Raw genomic sequence first — 22,363 nt, 5'->3', positions numbered from 1 at the left:
ACAAACAATCATATGCATTAAATCCTTGGGTTTCCATCACTGCAACCAAATTCAGATAAGTAATATCTGAACCACACAGCTTCATCTCCAATGGTTCTCTTGCATCAAAATGGATCCTTACTTGCCAAATGTCTTCATCCAAACTACAGAACAAATTAAATTTTGTCTATTCATTATGATTACTCTTAATTTGGAGAGCAACAGTACAGTACAATACAATTTAAAGTAACCTGTAAGTCTATTATTTACTAATTCAGCAAAATAGCAAAATTTGGAGAGCAACATTACAGTACAGAACAATTTAAAGTAACAGTACAGTACATCACAGAACAATTTGGAGAGCCAAAATAATCCCAAATTGCCACATGCATTGAACTAATTTGAGAGTGCAATACACTATGTTACTAGGTTAGTTTAATTGTCCTATACTAGTCACTTCAATTGGATAAAACCTAATCCCCAACTGGATAAAGCAGAAGATGAACAAACCCTTAAAATGGCCAGTTGGATAAATCAGAGGAGGAGTAGGACAAGGGTACTTACAACACGCCGCCAAGTCCATGAGTCAACTCATGGCTGCTGCTAGGGTTCGCCACCCACTGATGCGCCAACAGCAACCGCTGCTCCATGGTGAGTAACATCGACTCCTCGTCGCCGGTCGAGTACGCGGAGCTGGAGTCGTCTCCGCCATACCCGTCGACGCCAGTCGTTCCGCTAGGAGGCCAGAACGGCATCTCACCGCCGCCGTGGACGCCGTCGCCGCCGCCTGGCGGAATCGCCGACGCCATGGACTAGGGTTCGAGTAGAGGAGGAGGAGGGGAGGGGAATGGTGCGGCCGGGCTGGAGCTGGTGCGACCGGACCAGGTTGGAGAGCAGCAGCAGACCGGCTCGTCCTAGTCAGCGCACGGGCACGCGCCGATTGGCCAGCGTGGCACCTGACGGGTGGGCCCGAGCTGTCGGATCGGGCGTCAATACGTATAAATACGCGTTTTAGTCTTATTTGCAAAACCCGGACCAATGTTGGTACTGACACGCAAAAATTAGTAATCATGGTACCAATCTGCATGTGATGCCCGAATTGTGGTACCATTTGTGTAACAATTTCAAGAATTCTACTAGCCAATAAGCGGATTGCGTAGTAACGGTCGAAGGATCGTATGGAGGAATATTCTCAAAATATACTTCATTTCTAGATTTCCACAAAGCCCACTACAGGCTATAATCCATCTAGCTATCCTAGGAAAACCAAAATTCCAACCGTGAATGATTTACTTTGGAAAAGGAGTACAGATCCTTGCAACTGTGTCCGTCATCATCCATTCAGGCGTCGGGGGCAGGCGCCGGCGACAGCGTGTCGGCCAGGCTGTTGACCTCCACGGCCGGCGCGTAGGCGGACTCGTCGATGGAGTCGGCCGCCGGGCCGTCGGCAGCCGGCGCGTCGGCAGGGGCGGGGGCGTCGGCGGCGCTCTCGGCCCTGGCCAGCGGCGCCACGGCCACGGCGGCAAGGAGGAGTGCGGCGAGGACCAGCGCTGTGCGAGCCATGATTGCGCCGGAACTGCAGGCGTTGGTTAACTAATAACTAGCTCACCGTCGTTGCGTGCGTGCGGATGGCTTGCCGATCGGCGTGCGTGCGCGCGGGTTGCCGTTGCCGTGGCCGTGGCAGTTCTTTAGGCGTGCATGGCTGCTCTCGGCCGCTGGTGTCGCGGTGGTGGCGTGCGCGTGTCGGCAACCTCGGCCGGGCCGCGGGAACTGCTCGACCGTTCACGGGATCGCTCGGCCGACACATGATTGCTGACTGCTGTTCATTAAATCGTCTCGTCTCGGTGCACCGTCCAATCCAGAGGAGCACCACTCTCTTGCACCAAAAGATGTTTGGGCTACGCCTCGAGCCCCGTGCGTAGTGGGCTAGCGGCAGCGCGGTGGAGGCCCAGCGTGCCGGTATCACACTTTCACTGCCAAGCTTCAGCTCTCCATGTGCGGGATATAGTTAGGCCGAGCCGAAAGCCCGAAATGGAAGGTGCTGTAACTTCTCTTCTTCTTTCGCTGCTGATCGCCATGCATGCATCAGCCCGGGCCAAAGCTTTTTCACCGCTCCTTCCTCCTCTCTTTATTCTACTTGTCACCTGCACTACTCTACTTTCATTCATGTGTGGTTTGTGTTGTTTGACCCGTTTGAGTCGGATAGCAAAGCATCCACCGACAGCTGAAGTCCCAAGAAATGAATGAAGGCTCGCGCGCCGTTCAAGCAACGGACCCGTCGTCGTTGCATTTGTTTATACGATCTGACGAACACGCCATAGAAAATTTGAGACTTGGCTCGAACCAGAAATTGACTTTGTAGAACTAGGAACATGTCACTCAAAACATATTGTCGACGAGAAAATTCGCAAAATGCGCTCGTCCGTTAACACGGCATGGAGCAACTTCGCTCCAAGGTTTCACTCACCGGCGCCAGATCGACCAAAAGAACATCAATCTCTGGTGAGCTCAAGATACCATGAAACCTCTCATGTAGCACGAGCAGATGCCAAGCAGCAACAAACAGAGAAGAGCATCTAAATAGAAGAAGAAACCAGAGGAAAATCGAGCACACAACTATGTCTTCCGCGGAAGTAGCACGGATCCCGCAGGGGCACTACACGAGAACGCCGTCACGCCACGACCGATCACGCCAATGGATCAGACACCAGGGAGGAAAACTAAAATACCCTAAGCCAGCGTGGAGGCCACGGCGACGGCCGCCAGCGCCGCGGCGAGCCACCGGACGCGCGGCGCGCCGGCGGCCGCGCTCTTCTTGGAGTCCTTCTTCTGGTCCGCCGGGGCGGTGTCTTCAGCCTCGGGTCCGGGCGCGTCCGCGACGGCGGGGGGCGAGCGGTGGCGCGCGGCGCCGCCCTTGCCCGCCTTGGGCGCGTCGGCCGCCGGGGCGGGCGCGGGCGCGGGGGTCGGGGACGGCGCGGGCTTGAACAGCTCGACGGGCTCGAACACCTTGTCGACGGCGTAGACGGCGACGGGGTCCGTGTCGAGCAGCGTGGTCTTGACCCGCGCGACGCCCCCGGAGGCGCCCGTCTTGATGGTGACGACGTTGCCCTCGTTCTGCAGCGTGAAGTTGTAGTTCCGGGCGGAGCCGTCGGTGGCGAGGGTGTTCATGACGCCGTTGTTGGACTTGAGGCTCCCCGGCGAGTAGTACACGGGGACGGCGTGGAACAGCAGCAGCGACGCCTTGCCGTCGGCGGTCAGGTTCTTGTACCGGGGCATGAAGGACGCCACGGCGTCGTCGGAGGGGCAGAACACCGTCATGCCGCCGCTCGCGGCCGCGTCGTAGGTGGACGCCGCGTCGGGCGAGGCCGCGATCAGGGCCGCGAAGGCCTTGCACCCGCCCTTGGCCATCGCCTCCGTGGCGTTCGGCGGCGCCGGAGGGGCCGCCGGGGCCTTGGCCTTGGCCCCCGCGGCGGCCGCGAGGGGCAGCGCGACGGCCAGGAGCAGCGCGGCGGCGAGCTGCAGGCACCGCATTGTGCGGAGCGCGGCGTGTGTCTGGGCGTGAGCGGAGTGTGGACCGAGAGTGGCGTGCACCTAGCTAGCTCGGCTCGCCCGGATATGTAGCGTGAGCGCGGCGCCTATGCCTCTGCGCACTGGGGGTTTAAGGTAAGATGCCTGCCGCGCGTAGCTGGCAAAGCTCGACATGCATTTTCCAACGCCTTTTTTTGTTGTTGCTTTCTCTCATTTCCTGGCGTAATAGTAGCTTTTTTGCACGTATTTCCACTTGTTCTCTTCTCCCTCCCATCTTCGGTTTGGATATCTGTGGCGTTGGATGTAGCAGAGAAAATTAGCATCAGCATGGAGCTATCGTGCACTCCCTGCATTGCATGCCTAGCCACTTTGTTCGTTTCCACGCTCGGTCGGTCGATCGGTCGATCCTTGTGGCTGTCGGTTTGGCTAGATCTCATCTGCCCGTATTGAATACGAAAAAAGATGACGAACCCGAAACGGAAAAACTACGAACCACTCCGCAGACGAGTAGTAATAGCAGCACTGTATGCGTTTAGGCATTCGATCGGCAAGTTGCTCCTCTTTTGGAGCGTGCGTGGAGCAATCACGGTGGCGAAGAGAAATCATGGCGCACTGGCGCCGCCGAGTGGGCAGGAACAGGAACAGCAAGCCGTGCAGTGCGGCGGCGGGGCCAGGCGACAGGCTGAACTCAAGCGAAATCCATTTATCCAAACGCAACGCCTACTGATTGTGTCCGGCCGGCCTGGCGACCCCGAGCGCACGCTAATCATGAAACCGTTAATACTACTTACCTCTAACCATATGCGTTGCTAATGATTTTCCTATGCCGAGACAGAAAGGAACCTGCTGCTGCCTGTTGCTGGTAGCTGGGCGCAATGGGCGCAAACAGTTGCTCGGTCGGTTACTTGTGTTCTGCCGGTGGCCTCGTGGAGTGGTACACTGGTAGTAGGAGTAGTACTGGCTGTTTCGGAGTGCTTTGTTTTGGGACTAATTTTACCGTTTTTAAGGCAGTGTGTTGCGGAGGTCGAGACTCGAGGCTGGAAGAACGGATGCCGAGGCAACGTATCCCCGGGGTCAAAAGGGGTGGCGAGGGAAGAAAGAAAGGAAGGTCATATCTGTCTCAAAATCCGGTCCGCATCGAGCGCCGGCCATGGCGCGAGCAAGCGAGCTTTCGCAACTGCCTATGGCATCAACCGCCCTGGACAGCAGTACAGGTCCCAACTGCTACCCAGAGAACCTGCGCACATGAGATTTTACAAGATGATCCGTGTCGCCAATGCCAGGTGCATAGACACCGAAAACCTTGAGAGAAATAGTAATTATATATCCTCCGCCCTTGCATTCGTGTAACTGGCCATTTTTCTGCGCGTCGGAGAAGCACAGGGGATTACAGCATCTACAAGTGAAGAGAAAATCCAGCCTCTCAAATGACTACGAAGGTGCGCGGGCGTGTCCACGGGAATTAACCAAGCACGTCTCATTTTTTGGTTTCCACGCCCGCGTACTTCATATTCAAATTCTAAAAACCATGCAGCCCATGCAACCCTACGTAAAACACAATCAAAACACAGTTTATTAGATCAACATTGCATCACCGGGCAAAAGGAGCATCGTTCATCGGAGTTCAACGGCAAATTCATACTACTAACAACTTCATTCTTGCGGCGGAGGCGCTGCGCATCCGTCTCCGCCGGCGAGAGAGCGGCGGGGGACCGATGCGAGGAGCGACCTCGGGATTGCATGGCGCGCTCGCGTGCGAACGGTGCGCGGACATCGCGTCCCCTATCGCTGCCCTCTCCCTCGTCCGCTGCCGCTCGCGTCGGGACTGCTCGTGCCTCGGACTCGGGCATCCAAGTGCACACCGGCCCCCGCGCGGGCAGGAGGACCCAACAATGGCCGAGTACCGCCTCCGAAGCAGAGTGGTCAGAGTTGCGCGCTCGGCGGGAAGGGTTGGCGACGTTGCCGACGCTGCATGGACGAGCGACGGGCGCTGAGGAAGAAGATCCCCCGCTACCGGGGCCGCCTTGCACTAGCAGCGACCTCCTCAAGGCGATGTGAAGGGCCACCTCCTCCACATCGATGTTCAAGCCGTCGGATTCTGTACCAGAGCCAGCGCTGCTTCCGTCGCCGGCCATCGGATCGGAGAGGAGGGAATCAGAAGTAGAGTGGACGAAGAAGGAAGTAAAGTAGAGTTCGGATTGACATGTGTCTAGGATTTTCAGGATGGGGATATTTATGTGGTCGGGGTGGGCTGGCCTGACGTGGCGGACGCGCCCGGGCCGCCTCATATCCACCCCATATTTAGGCTGGATATGAGCGACGTCGGACGGCCCGGGCGTTCGAAGACGGTTTAAGGCACCCGTTTGGGTCAGTTTTTCGTCAAGACGTTTGGAGATAGTTTGGGTGCCTCGCTGTAGATGCTCTAACAAGACATGTCGCCAATGCCAGGTGCATAGACACCAAAACCTTGAGAGAAATAGTAACTATATAGAGTATATATCTTTCGACCATGTAATCATACTCACTCATAGCCCCTGCGCGTGCAATTGCCCATTTTTTTCTGGCGGGAAACGTTATCCGAGAGTAACGTGCGGCCCAGTTTCCCGGTCTCTGCTTCCTGCGGGCTGCGGCACGAAAAGCGTGCGGCGCGGGGGCGGGGCCGGCGGCCATCATCGATAGAGAAAGGCATCGGCAATGAACGGCGCACCGTGCACGTGCCGCTGTCGCCCACTGCTCCCGTCGGAGGAAGATCGGCAGCGGCGAGCCGCCAAAAGCCTCGGATCCAAAGCGCGGCGTACGGCGACACGAGCTCCAGCTCCAGCTCCAGCCTTGAGCTACCCGACGGCGACGGCGGTTCGATTTTCCATCGGACGGCGCGGCGGCATGAGTGGCTTTTGCCGGGGTCCGAAGCTTCCGGCCCCAGCGCGCGCCTGCGGGCTTTGGCGGGTTCCTGTGCTCGAGATTGGAAGGTTCGGGAGGCCCTCTCTCACAATGCAATTGATACATGTTGCACATTTTTTAAATACATGATGTGCTTTTCTTCAAATACATGTTAAATATTTTTCAAATACAGATTGAACATTTTTTAATGTAGCAATTTTTTAAACCATACAAACAATTTTTTTGACATGAATAACCATTTTCAAAAATTTCACGAACATACTTTTTAAACAAGAAAACATAGTTCAAAAATTTTGTGTACATTTTTTTGAGTGTGACAACTTTTTATTGATTACGTAAACATTTTTTTAAATTGTATATATCTTTAACAGTAACAAATATATTTCGAAACACGTGAGCATTTTTTAAAAGTTGCGGTAACATTTCTAAACACAGCATAAACAATTTTTAAAACTGCATAACCAATTTAAATTTAAATATTTATATCTAGGTTAACTTTGGAAAACAAATAAAAGTATATAAAAATGAAAACAAACGAGCGATCAAAAGGACGCAAACCAAGCAACGTCTCTCGCACCTATGTTTTTGCCGACCCATTTAAGGAGCGTAACAGGCAACTTGCAGTCTGGATCGTTGTAAGTGATACATAGCCACGCTCTTAAGTCAACAGTCTTCTCCATTAGTAGATAATCACAGTTTCTCATCCAGCGGTCCTTCACGGTACAAGATGGGGGACAAACGACCGAGGGGGATCAATGCTGAAGAAGAAGACCCACATGAGCGACTTGAACCGGCGGAGGTTACCATCGGCTTGAACTGGCTACAGGATTCATGGTGCGGCCCTGCCCAAATCGCCATCGCCATCACTTGGTCATGGCTTAAGGGTAAAACCTGGCATGCCCAGATATGCAACAACCAGCCACCGCCCTGCATAAGTCGCCACCGTCGTAGCACGCCTCAGTGCCCGCCTCAAAGGCCGCTGCGCGCTCTACGTTTAGAGTTCATGAGAAAAGGGATCAGGATTGAGAGAGAGAGAGAGAGAGAGAGTTGTAGCAGTCAAAACCAGGCCACGTGACCAATATTAGTTAGAACTTGGTCGCTGTCACACGCAAACCACCAAAAGCGGTATCAGGGATGAAACTTATCCGTTTTTATCTGTTGTGGGACTGAGTTTTGGAGATTTTAGAGTTGAGCGACGACTTATAAACTTTCATGAGAGTTTAGGGACGGAAAATATACTTATCCCCTTTTTTGGAGTCGATGATACTTCCTCATTTTTTGTCCCTAACAGGGTGCTGCTGCAAAGACTCGTTGGCGTGGAGGGGCACGCAGGACCAGCAGTTGCTGAACACTGAAAGAGAGTAGTCGAGAGAGAGAAGATTCAAGAAGCTTTCTGTTCACTGCTCAAATTCGAGCCGGAAGGGGAGTTTCTTTCAAATATTTGTTGCACTCATTGTTTTAAGGGAGATTGTTTTTCAAAATGGAGGATTCCTCATTCATTAAGAAGAAAAGAGTTGCTCGGTTAATTAAGGGAAATCGAGTGAAAACCAGATTGCTCGATTAATTATAAAGAACCAGGCGAAAACCATCACAACCGCTGAGCAGCACACATAAGATACCCCACGCACACCAAACCAACAAGGGACTCGCCAAGACAGCACACATGCATCATCGTCGTCACTCCTTCCCTAGAGGTGTCATCGTCATGCCTAAACCTTGAGCAAACGACTCCGACTTCGTTGTAGGCGATCGCCGACCCAACCCACACTGAAGAGGCCATGTGGAGATGCGTGAAGATCCATGCCGAAACTCAACCACTTGCGACTAGGAAGCGCAACTCCGATTCTAACAAAGAACCACAAAGGAGAACTGGGCAAGGGTGGCGCCGCAGAAGATCATCAAATGAACCACCTGCTGCCCGTTATCGTATGCCACTGGGGCCTCGCCACCGCAACTTCGACTTCACAACAACAAACCAGCCGAGGAAATCCCGCGGACACGCCGAAGAAGAGCTGACAATGTTAACCATAGCCACGGCTCCGACGTTGCTCCCCCACCGTCGTTGCCACAGAAGGCTCGATGCCAACACAGCCGTCTTCCACTAGTGTGCTCGACAATACCCAGCTCCAAAGACGAAGCCCTCAAGGGGGAATACAACACCAAGGCGCTGCCATCGTCCGATCAAACAAGATCAAGGGTTCCCCACGGAGCTGCAGCAATTCGTGCGGGAAGAGTGCGATAACAATACAACGATGCCTAAAAGAACCTACAGGACGGCCATAGCCACCGCTGGTCATGACCATGACCATGACATGGTTTTTACCCAAGCACCCGACGCCACCTCATCCGCACATCATTTCATGACAACACCCACCTAGCAAAGAGAGCCTTGGCTCAGTGGTTGGGTATGCAGTTGTGCAACATAACGACCCGAGTTCAGTTCCCAGAATTGACATGTGATGCACTTGGGTTTTTCCCCATTTATTGATGATCAAGCTTGATGTGTGGTAGAACCACGCATCAAGAAATATCTTGATACTCATTAAAAAAATTCTGAGGACCATGTTTATCTTGGTACTCATACTAAAATGGTCGTATGCATCCTTAGTTGGTGCAGAGGCCGGGGAAGTGAAATTCTCCCCCAATTTTAGACCCAAATGCATTCATGTGAATTCCACATGACATCTCATTGGAGTGAAGGAGACGCGATCTGAGCGCCGCACAAACCTAGCACCGCAGCACCGCCACCGCCAATCGAAGAAACCTAGTGCCGCCACCGCCAGGCCCTCGCTCCCTCGCTTCGCCGCCCCTGGAGGGGTCGCCGGTGAAGTCCGAGCGTGCCCCAAGTGAAAGATCGCGGATGTCGCCTAGAGGGGGGGGGGTGAATAGGCGCTTTAAAATAATTACAGTTTAGACTTGAACAAATGCGGAATAAACCTAGCGGTTAATTTGTCAAGCACAAAACCTATAACAACTAGGCTCACATATGTGCACCAACAACTTATGCTAAGCAAGATAAGTAACTATGTGATAGCAAGATATAAGACAAAGAACAATATGGCTATCACAAAGTAAAGTGCATAAGTAAAGGGCTCGGGTAAGAGATAACCGAGGCACGCGGAGACGACGATGTATCCCGAAGTTCACACCCTTGCGGATGCTAATCTCCGTTTGGAGCGGTGTGGAGGCACAATGCTCCCCAAGAAGCCACTAGGGCCACCGTAATCTCCTCACGCCCTCGCACAATGCAAGATGCCGTGATTCCACTAAGGGACCCTTGGGGGCGGTCACCGAACTCGTACAAATGGCAACCCTTGGGGATGGTCACCGAATCCGTACACTTTGCCAACCCTTGGGGGCGGTCACCGGTACCCGTCAAATTGCTCGGGGTGATCTCCACAACCTAATTGGAGACCCTGATGCTTGCCCGGAGCTTTACACCACAATGATTGAGCTCCGAACACCACCAACCGTCTAGGGCGCCCAAGCACCCAAGAGGAACAAGCTCAAGGGTACCAAGCACCCAGGAGTAATAAGCTTCTCAACTTGTAACTTCCACGTATCATCGTGGAGAACTCAAACCGATGCACCAAATGCAATGGCAAGGACACACGGAGTGCCCAAGTCCCTAACTCTCAAATCCCACCAAAGCAACAACAGCTATGGAAGAAAAGGAGACGAAGAACAAGAAGGAGAACACCAAGAACTCCAAGATCTGGATCCAAGGGGTTCCCCTCACATAGGGGAGAAAGTGATTGGTGGAAATGTGGATCTAGATCTCCTCTCTCTTTTCTCCCCAAAACTAGCAAGAATCCATGGAGGGATTGAGAGATAGCAAGCTCCAAGAGGTCAACAATGGTGGGGGGGAAAGCTTGCAAGAGGAATAATGTTGAAGGTGGAAGAAGGGGGTATAAATACCCCCAAGAAAAATGTGGCCGTTGCACACAGCCGCCACCCCGGGCACCCGGACAAAAGGGGTCCGGGCACCCGGACCTAACAGAGAAAAATGCCATACAACCCCGGGCACCCGGGGGCAAAACCCCGGGCACTCGGACACACATGGAAAGACACAGGGCAGGGGGGTCGGGCACCCGGGGGTCTCAACCCCGGGCACCCGGAGGGGGCCGAGAGGAGGTGACAGAGAAGCCCGGGCACCCGAGGGTCCAAGACCCCGGGCACCCGGGGTGGTCAGAGGAGGTTCGGGAGCAGCCCCGGAAGACCCCGGGCACCCAGAGGGAGAGACCCCAGGCACCCGGACGGACCAAAGAGGTCACTAAGGAGGGGCTCGGCACCCGCACTAGGCAGAGAGATGCGGGAACTGGTAAAATTGAAACGACCACAACTTTTGCAAACGAACTCCGAATTTGATGAAACCAAGTTTGTTGGAAAGCTAAAGACAAGGGCTAACACAATCTTGATAGAAATATCAAGAAATAGCAAGTGAGAAAAAACCCAAAATAAAATGGTGAGAACCTTTTCTCAAAGAAGACCGGTAAAACCTCCAACACCGAAAACGCGATAGAAGAAGCATGCGAACTCCGTTTTCGAAGAACTCGAGCTTGTCATCAAGATGACCATAAGCTCCAAAACTCACAAAGTGAACCAAACAAGTACCAAGAAAGATGATGCAAGGATGCAATGGTTTGAGCTCTCTACTAATGATAGGATAAAGCTACTCATTGAGAGCCCCTCTTGATAGTACGACAATCGATCCTAAAACCCGGTCTCCCAACTACCACCATGAGACCGGTAAAATAGAAAAACTATCAAGGGCAAACCTTTGACTTGCACATGGTCCACTTGAGCTAGATGATGACGAACTTGTCCTCCTCAAGATGGACCACCTTTCTTGATTGCGTTGGGTCGATGAAGACTAGATGATTGCTCCCCCATACTCCACTATGGGTGAGCCACTCTTCGGCACATCTTCACAAGTCCACTGACACCAAAATGGACGGCAAGCTTCAAGCATTTGATCTCTTCATGATGCTCCACTTAAACTTGCACACGGCAATCTTGATGACGATCACCACTTGATGTTTCCTCTCCATGGGTTGAGCGATATCTTCCTCTTGACGCAAGCCCATGAACACGTACCTAACCCCACATAGAAATCTCACATAGACCATGGGTTAGTACACAAAGCACAATGGACAATGCTTACCATACCATGGGATCACTTGATCCCTCTCTGTCATCTTCTATTCTTTGTGAGTTGATCAACTTGATTCACTCTTGACTTAGTCTTGATCAACCTTGAATCTTTCCAACTCTCTTCATTTGGATGATGTCTTGAAGGTAAACATGAATGATCACACAATCTTCTTCTTCAAGACATGCTTGCAATAAACACAACACTCACATAACCAATCTTTGGATAATTCCTTAATAGCACCTTGGTCAACACATAAAGTCCTTAAAACCAACACATGGACTTCAAGAAGAGCCTATGGACAAATCCTTCAAATATAACTCAATGCAACCATTAGTCCATAGAGAGTGTCATCAATTACCAAAACCACACATGGGGGCACCGCATGTCCTTTCAATCTCCCCCATTTTGGTAATTAATGACAATCACTTTCAAAAGAGTTTATATAAGGAATTATGCTTCACTATGCAATGCAACAACCAATAGTGCATGCGTATGAGAAGCAAATGCTAAGGAACAAAACCAAAGCAGGAGGAGATAACTCTCTAAACTTCTCCACAAAACTCTCTGAAACTTCTCCCCCATTGGCATCGATTGCCAAAATGGGAAAAAAGCTAAGAAGGCCAATATAAATTGTGGTCCTCCATAAATTGTGTATTTCTCCACAAGAGAGTGGAACTCAATACACATATCCAACGGTAAATACTTGGAGGAACACAAACTATATTGAGGCACAAAGATTGCTAAAGAAAGATATGCCACGAAGACATAACAAAGAGAGTCACAAGCAATCAAAAGATACCAATTGAAGCAAGCAATCAAAGTATATCTATTGGACCAACTAGACCAATGATCCTACGAGCCAGATGAAAAAGATATTAAGATATGAGCAGAGGAGTGTTCTAAAGAAACTTGAGAAGCTCCCCATGATTTGTGCACAAATAAGAATATTTGTATTGGATACGAGTGCACAAAATAGGATCATAGCTCCCCCAAAATCAATAGAAACTTACAACAATTTTAAGTGAGCAAACAGGAAACAAAGCCTAGCACTTGCAACAGACAAATGATTGAGCAATCATGAAAAAGAGGCAACTAAGAATAGGCTCAACCAAAATGATGTGTGTGAGTCATGGCAAAGTACTTGAGAAGACTAAAATAAGGATGAGCATTAAGCATCAACATAGTCTTGGATAAATGAGATACACGGTTCATGACATGACGACCCCACACACACCCAACAAGCAAATGGGTTCACAAGCTCACTAAAATGTGATTTAACAACAAGGCTTGCGACGACCCATGGTGAAGAAAGAAAAGGAAAGCCTCATCAAGACGAGGGATGCCAATTAGATGGCAAAAGCCTCATAAAGATAAGTATGAGGAAAATAAACTTCACCACACAAGAGTGCATCAAGATGCAACGATATAAGACATGCACTCAAGGCAAAAGCTTTCATGGAGCCACCAAATAAATAACATAAGAAAGACAAGGTTGACGTGAAAGAAAGGATATCATCTAGAGATGTAATTTCTCTCAGGTGTATAAGGTTCTAGGTAGACGAAATCATGATGATATATATCTACACGAAGGATGTACACCCGACATAGTTACAACACGAAGGAACAAGATATCCAAAAGGAAGTCATACATATACCAATAAGAAATTTGCTTGGAAGCATAGCACATGGCTAGATATGGTCTTATTGTATATAAATGAATCCCTACCACACAACTATCAAAGACATCACAACTAGCAACAAGAGATCATTGTTGAGATGCTTTGAGAAAGGAAACAAGTATCACAAGAAAGAATGAATTACATGCCATGATACAACCTACACAAGGTTGATGCAAGAAATGTGTGCATGAAGTAGATGATGATACTTGTTACCGAGATACCATTGGAAGGATGTAGTTGATACCAATTGAAGGTAGATAGTAGTTCATTGATCATCCTATCTTGACTCCAATAAGCACATGGTGACAACACCTTCCTTGTGAGTGAGCCAAGCATCCAATGCATCTCCAAATGTTCCTAGAAGAACAACACAAACTAAACAGTACCCAAACTCATTGGGACCAAAAAGTTAGAAACACCAATACATAGGACAAACTCCACATAAATATGTGCATATAGATGTGAAAATTAATTTCATGCACATCTCATCCAAATTGAGACTAGGTGGAGTTTCCCCTATATATTGGGTCAAAGAAAGAAAGCATGCCCAAGAAAATACATGAAGTAAATATGCATGCTCAAGACTTTCAAGAACTGAAACCAAATGACAAAGAAATGCCAAGAGAAAAAGGATACCAAATGGAGAAATCATCACTTGGAGGATATCCATAATAGATACATCGAGGAATGAGATAACCATTGATACACACTAAATAAAAGATATCAAACTCCCAAAAGAGAGGATGGTTCCAAACAAACCAAGCTCTCTACAAAGTTTCATGATGGCACAAAGTACCAAAAAGAAACAGCTTGCCTTCCACAAACACACACTTGATATGGATCACAAGATGAGTGTTTTATAGAAAATAGGATAGCTCCCCCAAGACTAGTGCATTATAGACAACTTGAATTTGAATACAAAATGCACAAGGTGGGATCACCACTTTCACTATATCTAGAAAACACTAGACAAGGTCAAGAAAATAACAAGATCCACAAGTAGTATGAAAGACGAAGGGAGTTGACACATTCCTTGGCAAGAGAAAAGGCAATAAGAGCAAACCCCAACGTGGAGATGATCAATAATTTCTACCACATATAAGTGAGTACCAATTGTCAAAATACAAGAAGTATTTGGAAAAAAAATCCCGGTGGTAGATAGCAAGGAAATCCAATATCATCTTCACACCAAACACAAGCAATTTGCAAGTTGTAGAGCTAACATGTCACCTAGGAACAAGATAATTTACAATATCAATTCTAAGTGACAATACCTGAAATGTACACATTTTCTAGGCTTGTAATATGCGCATAGCAAATTACTCCCCCATAATGTGATACCAATTAAAGATGAACAAGAGGCAAATAGAAGGATCCAACAAGAGACAATTAATGGACTATGTAGAATTTGAATTTCTCATGAGAAGACATGCCACATAGCGGCTAGATAATCTTGTGATATCAATACTAGATGATATTCCTCATGAACACACAATTATAGGATTGTGAGGTGCACAAAGCACATCACTCCCCCACAATGGGATATTCCATTAATCTCTCACACGAGCCAACTAATATACAAACACTAGGCATAAAGGCTCAACGCACCACACACATGTACATGATATGCAAACCAACATACACATACTTGATTTATCAAGATAAGCAAATTTGAGGCACAACATATACAAACACATGCAAGGAACAAAACCAAAACATGCAAAAAGGGGCAAGTAATTTTCAATGTAAACAATTTAAGTACAAGTTACTGGAATGAGGCACATTGGATATAGGATAGAAACTTGATAACCCAATTGACTTGGCTTGAGACAATAAGAATGATGAAGTCCCCTTAATTCTTCATAATGTAGCCAAGTCTCCAATGCCCTCCAAAGACACCTATTGATCAAGTTTGAGCTTGGTGGTCCCCAACCAAGTTGGGTCCTAAGAGGTTAGTCACAATAGGCTTGGCTACCCAAATGGTTCTTTTCTTGGCACCACTTTGAGTACCAACAAACTTGGCAACCTTATCCTTCCCAAGAGAATAGATATCATCAATAATAATTGGGTTGGATAAGTTACCACTAGTGCATGAAGAAGCGACGTGGCCTTTCTCACAACATAAGTAGCAACGTCTACTCTTCACTTTCTTCTCACTTGATTTCTCAACAAGAGAAGCATTAATTTGAGTCTTCTTGGGAAGTGGCATGTCTTCAACTTGAGGTTGAGCATGAGATTGAACTTGTGGCCTCTTCCCTTGTTGCTTGACACTAATGGCCTTCTTCTTCAATGGGCAAGATCTAACATGATGCCCTTCAATTTTGCACTTGAAGCAAATAATCTTGGCCGAATTCTTGACTTATTCTTGTCCCTTCTTCGTGTTCATCTTGGACTTCTTCTTCTTGTTGGAGTTGAATCCAAGTCCACCTTTGTCATTGGGGGATTTTTGCACACTCAAGATATTGTTGAGTGTGGATTTCCCTTTGTGACTCTTTTCCAAGTCTTTCTTCAAAGAAGTGACTTGGGCCTTGAGCTCTTTGATTTCCTCTACATGGTTAGTCTCAACACAAGTACTAGAGGAAGTATAAGCTTCATCATTAGAGCAACAAGGCGAAGAAAGCAATTCATCACAAGATGTACCAATGTTACGCATAGATGAATTACGAGGACTAGCACAAGGCAATATAGCATTTTGACTAAAAATAGTGCTAATGTCCACATGAGGCTCACTAGATGTTACCTTAGAAATCATAGCCTCATGAGCTATTTTTAGCACATTATGGGATACAAGAAAATCATCATGAGAGCTAGAAAGCTTTTCATGACTTCCTTCCAATTTCCCATAATTGCTAGATAGCAACTTAAGTTGAGCCCTTAGCTCAACATTTTCCTTTAAAATGGATGCTTCACAAGAAATAGAGTTAGTAGCACAGGCATCATCATTAACAACAAGAGGAGAAGGCAACTTGGCAAGCTCTTTTAAATAAGAAGCTTCAACTTGAGCATGAGACTCGGTGATTTTGATGAGCTCACCCTTCATGACCCTTGAGCCATTTTCGAGGTGCTCAAAATCCTCAAGGAGTCTAGCATGAGCAACTTCAAGCTTAGCATTTTTAGTTTCAAAATCATTGGCCACCTCAAGAGCTCTATCATGAGATTCTGTCATCCTAGATAATTCTAGAGCAAAAGTCTCCTCAAGAGATTCCTTGGTGGTTTGTTCAAGTTCAAGAGCTTGGGAGAGGTCCGCAATCTCATTAATCATGCTCATGACCTTCCATTTTATCAATGGTGACCTCATGCTCCTCGAGATGAGATTCCAACTCCTCAATGTATTTCTTGCCCTCGATGGCAATAGACATGATTTCCGTGAAGTTGGAACGAGCAATTTTATTGTTATGAAGAGCTTTAAAAATCATTTCTCCCTTAATTTTTAAGGAAGAAACATTATCATTCTCTTCATCATTATCCTCATCATCATTAGCATTAACATCATCATCAAGAGACATATTGGGGTTCAAAGTAGGAGATACCTTTGAAGCCTTAGCCATAAGGCAAAAAGCAATAGATGATGATGTAGGATCCCTTGAAGCACCATTCAAGACCACATCTTGTTCCATGGAGTGTTGGATTTCCTCTACATTGTTAGCACAACAACTCGAGGAAATAGATACATTTTTATCATGGCAACAAGACATAGCAAGCATATCATCATGAGATTTGAGCAAGCAATTTCTACATGATATGCAAGGACTATCAACACAAGCATGTGAAACATGTAAGGTGCTCGAAGTGTTAAAGTCCAAAGAAAGACCATTGCAATAAGATAATGACGAAGGATCACAAAGAACAAGCACACTATCATCATTGCAATGACCAACACTACTCACCATAGCATTACCTTGTGGCAATCCACATGTAGGTGAAGTAGAAGAAGTTGAGAAGGTAACACGGCCGAAGGTGGAGGGAGAACAATCATCCCCACAAATCTTGGACACGCCATATTTATCTTGAAGCTTTGTCCACAACTCATGAGCATCTCGGAATGGCATGAGTTGAAATATAACTACATTGCTCAAAGCATCGAAAAGCACATTAGAAGCTTGAGCATTGAGATAAGAGTTTTTCTCATCCTCGAAAGATAATATTTGGGGATCCTTTGGAGGAGAAAAACCCATATCTACAATTCGCTCTAAATTTGGGTCCATGACCCTAAAGAGATTAAGCATGCGAATAACCCAAACATCAAAATTTGTGCCATCGAAACTAAGAGTGTCAGAGAATCCTAATCCCCTAGTCGACATCTTTACTCTCTAGGAGGTTAAGCCTAATAAACAGAGACGAGGCTCTGATACCAATTGAAAGATCGCGGATGTTGCCTAGAGGGGGGGGGGGTGAATAGGCGCTTTAAAATAATTACAGTTTAGACTTGAACAAATGCGGAATAAACCTAGTGGTTAATTTGTCAAGCACAAAACCTACAACGACTAGGCTCACCTATGTGCACCAACAACTTATGCTAAGCAAGATAAGTAACTATGTGATAGCTGTTGGGTTTCTTAGTAATTTCAAAAAATTTCCTACGCACACGCAAGATCATGTGATGCATAGCAACGAGGGGAGAGTATTGTCTACGTACCCAACGCAGACCGACTGCGGAAGCGATGGCACGACGTAGAGGAAGTAGTCGTACGTCTTCTCGATCCAACCGATCAAGCACCGAAACTACGGCACCTCCGAGTTCGAGCACACGTTCAGCTCGATGACGATCCCCGGACTCCGATCCAGCAAAGTGTCGGGGAAGAGTTTCGTCAGCACGACGGCGTGGTGACGATCTTGATGAACTACAGCAGCAGGGCTTCGCCTAAACTCCGCTACAGTATTATCGAGGAATATGGTGGCAGGGGGCACCGCACACGGCTAAGGAATTGATCACGTGGATCAACTTGTGTCAACTTGTGTGTCTTTAGGGTGCCTCTACCTCAGTATATAAAGGAGCCAAGGGGGAAGGGGGCGCCGGCCAAGAGAGAGAGGCGCAGGAGGAGTCCTACTCCTACCGGGAGTAGGACTCCCCCCCCCAATCCTATTCCAACTAGGATTCCCAAGGGGGAAAGAGGGAGAGGGGTGGCCGGCCACCTCTCCTAGTCCTAATAGGACTAGGGGAAGAGGGGAGGCGCGCAGCCCCCTTGGGCTGCCCCTTTCTCCTTTCCACTAAGGCCCATGATGGCCCATATGGCTCCCCGGGGGGTTCCGGTAACCTCCCGGTAACCCGATAAAATCCCGATTTCACCCGGAACACTTCCGATGTCCAAACATAGGCTTCCAATATATCAATCTTTATGTCTCGACCATTTCGAGACTCCTCGTCATGTCCGTGATCACATCCGGGACTCCGAACAACCTTCGGTACATCAAAATGCATAAACTCATAATATAACTGTCATCGTAACCTTAAGCGTGCGGACCCTACGGGTTCGAGAACAATGTAGACATGACCGAGACACGTCTCCGGTCAATAACCAATAGCGGGACCTGGATGCCCATATTGGCTCCTACATATTCTACGAAGATCTTTATCGGTCAGACCGCATAACAACATACGTTGTTCCCTTTGTCATCGGTATGTTACTTGCCCGAGGTTCGATCGTCGGTATCCAATACCTAGTTCAATCTCGTTACTGGCAAGTCTCTTTACTCGTTCCGTAATACATCATCTCACAACTAACATATTAGTTGTAATGCTTGCAAGGCTTATGTGATGTGTATTACCGAGAGGGCCCAGAGATACCTCTCCGACAATCGGAGTGACAAATCCTAATCTCGAAATACGCCAACCCAACATCGACCATTGGAGACACCTGTAGTACTCCTTTATAATCACCCAGTTACGTTATGATGTTTGGTAGTACCCAAAGTGTTCCTCCGGTAAACGGGAGTTGCATAATCTCATAGTCATAGGAACATGTATAAGTCATGAAGAAAGCAATAGCAACATACTAAACGATCGGGTGCTAAGCTAATGGAATGGGTCATGTCAATCAGATCATTCTACTAATGATGTGACCTCGTTAATCAAATAACAACTCATTGTTCATGGTTAGGAAACATAACCATCTTTGATTAATGAGCTAGTCTAGTAGAGGCATACTAGTGACACTTTGTTTGTCTATGTATTCACACATGTATTATGTTTCCGGTAAATACAATTCTAGCATGAATAATAAACTTTTATCATGATTATAAGGAAATAAATAATAACTTTATTATTGCCTCTAGGGCATATTTCCTTCAGTCTCCCACTTGCACTAGAGTCAATAATCTAGATTACACTGTAATGATTCTAACACCCATGGAGCTTTGGTGCTGATCATGTTTTGCTCGTGGAAGAGGCTTAGTCAACGGGTATGCAACATTCAGATCCGTATGTATCTTGCAAATCCCTATGTCTCCCACCTGGACTAGATCCCGGATGGAGTTGAAGCGTCTCTTGATGTGTTTGGTCCTTTTGTGAAATCTGGATTCCTTTGCCAAGGCAATTGCACCAGTATTGTCACAAAAGATTTTCATTGGACCCGATGCACTAGGTATGACACCTAGATCGGATATGAACTCCTTCATCCAGACTCCTTCATTTGCTGCTTCCGAAGCAGCTATGTTTTCCGCTTCACATGTAGATCCCGCTACGACGCTTTGTTTAGAACTGCACCAACTGACAGCTCCACCATTTAATGTAAACACGTATCCGGTTTGCGATTTAGAATCATTCGGATCAGTGTCAAAGCTTGCATCAACGTAACCTTTTACGATGAGCTCTTTGTCACCTCCATATACGAGAAACATATCCTTAGTCCTTTTCAGGTATTTCAGGATGTTCTTGACCGCTGTCCAGTGATCCACTCCTGGATTACTTTGGTACCTCCCTGCTAAACTTATAGCAAGGCACACATCAGGTCTGGTACACAGCATTGCATACATGATAGAGCCTATGGCTGATGCATAGGGAACATCTTTCATATTCTCTCTATCTTCTGCAGTGGTCGGGCATTGAGTCTTACTCAATTTCACACCTTGTAATACAGGCAAGAATCCTTTCTTTGCTTGATCCATTTTGAATTTCTTCAAAATCTTGTCAAGGTATGTGCTTTGTGAAAGTCCAATTAAGCGTCTTGATCTATCTCTATAGATCTTAATGCCTAATATGTAAGCAGCTTCACCGAGGTCTTTCATTGAAAAACTTTTATTCAAGTATCCCTTTATGCTATCCAAAAATTCTATATCATTTCCAATCAGTAATATGTCATCCACATATAATATCAGAAATGCTACAGAGCTCCCACTCACTTTCTTGTAAATACAGGCTTCTCCGAAAGTCTGTATAAAACCAAATGCTTTGATCACACTATCAAAACGTTTATTCCAACTCCGAGAGGCTTGCACCAGTCCATAAATGGATCGCTGGAGCTTGCACACTTTGTTAGCTCCCTTTGGATCGACAAAACCTTCTGGTTGCATCATATACAACTCTTCTTCCAGAAATCCATTCAGGAATGCAGTTTTGACATCCATTTGCCAAATTTCATAATCATAAAATGCGGCAATTGCTAACATGATTCGGACGGACTTAAGCATCGCTACGGGTGAGAAGGTCTCATCGTAGTCAATCCCTTGAACTTGCCGAAAACCTTTTGCGACAAGTCGAGCTTTGTAGACAGTAACATTACCATCTGCGTCAGTCTTCTTCTTAAAGATCCATTTATTCTCAATTGCTTGCCGATCATCGGGCAAGTCAACCAAAGTCCATACTTTGTTCTCATACATGGATCCCATCTCAGATTTCATGGCTTCAAGCCACTTTGCGGAATCTGGGCTCACCATCGCTTCTTCATAGTTCATAGGTTCATCATGATCTAGTAGCATGACCTCCAGAACAGGATTACCGTACCACTCTGGTGCGGATCTTACTCTGGCTGATCTACGAGGTTCAGCAGTATCTTGATCTGAAGTTTCATGATCATTATCATTGGCTTCCTCACTAACTGGTGTAGGTGTCACTGAAACAGTTTTCTGTGATGAACTACTTTCCAGTAAGGGAGCGGGTACAGTTACCTCGTCAAGTTCTACTTTCCTCCCACTCACTTCTTTAGAGAGAAACTCCTTCTCTAGAAATGATCCATTCTTAGTAACGAATGTCTTGCCTTCGGATCTGTGATAGAAGGTGTACCCAACAGTTTCCTTTGGGTATCCTATGAAGACACATTTCTCCGATTTGGGTTCGAGCTTATCAGGTTGAAGCTTTTTCACATAAGCATCGCAGCCCCAAACTTTAAGAAACGACAACTTTGGTTTCTTGCCAAACCACAGTTCATAAGGCGTCGTCTCAACGCATTTTGATGGTGCCCTATTTAACGTGAATGCGGCCGTCTCTAAAGCATATCCCCAAAAAGATAGCGGTAAATCAGTAAGAGACATCATAGATCGCACCATATCTAGTAAAGTACGATTACGACGTTCGGACACACCATTACGCTGTGGTGTTCCGGGTGGCGTGAGTTGCGAAACTATTCCACAGTTTTTCAAATGTACACCAAACTCGTAACTCAAATATTCTCCTCCACGATCAGATCGTAGAAACTTTATTTTCTTGTTACGATGATTTTCAACTTCACTCTGAAATTCTTTGAACTTTTCAAATGTTTCAGACTTATGTTTCATTAAGTAGATATACCCATATCTGCTTAAATCATCTGTCAAGGTGAGAAAATAACGATATCCGCCACGAGCCTCAATATTCATCGGGCCACATACATCGGTATGTATGATTTCCAACAAATCTGTTGCTCTCTCCATAGTACCGGAGAACGGTGTTTTAGTCATCTTGCCCATGAGGCACGGTTCGCAAGTACCAAGTGATTCATAATCAAGTGGTTCCAAAAGTCCATCAGCATGGAGTTTCTTCATGCGCTTTATACCGATATGACCTAAACGACAGTGCCACAAATAAGTTGCACTTTCATTATCAACTCTGCATCTTTTGGCTTCAATATTATGAATATGTGTATTACTACTATCGAGATTCAATAAGAATAGACCACTCTTCAAGGGTGCATGACCATAAAAGATATTA

General features: G+C 47.1%; 1 protein-coding gene across 1 annotated transcript; it reads right to left on the bottom strand.

Moving 5' to 3' along the window:
• Nucleotides 1-2,466: 2,466 nt before the first annotated feature.
• LOC123116337 (fasciclin-like arabinogalactan protein 1) lies at nucleotides 2,467-3,623 on the bottom strand. The gene has a single exon (XM_044537302.1). It carries the CDS (start codon nucleotides 3,508-3,510, stop codon nucleotides 2,710-2,712), a length of 801 nt encoding a protein of 266 aa, XP_044393237.1. The 5' UTR covers nucleotides 3,511-3,623; the 3' UTR covers nucleotides 2,467-2,709.
• Nucleotides 3,624-22,363: the final 18,740 nt, after the last annotated feature.

The sequence above is a fragment of the Triticum aestivum genome, chromosome 5B (genome assembly GCF_018294505.1).
Source record: "Triticum aestivum cultivar Chinese Spring chromosome 5B, IWGSC CS RefSeq v2.1, whole genome shotgun sequence".
NCBI lineage: Eukaryota > Viridiplantae > Streptophyta > Magnoliopsida > Poales > Poaceae > Triticum > Triticum aestivum.
Note: the sequence above shows the minus strand (reverse complement) of the source record. Positions and strands in the feature narration are given on the sequence as shown.

What these genes read in the sequence shown, in the direction of transcription:
- LOC123116337 (XM_044537302.1), bottom strand. Translation starts at nt 3,510, where the DNA reads ATGCGGTGCCTGCAGCTCGCCGCCGCGCTGCTCCTGGCCGTCGCGCTG.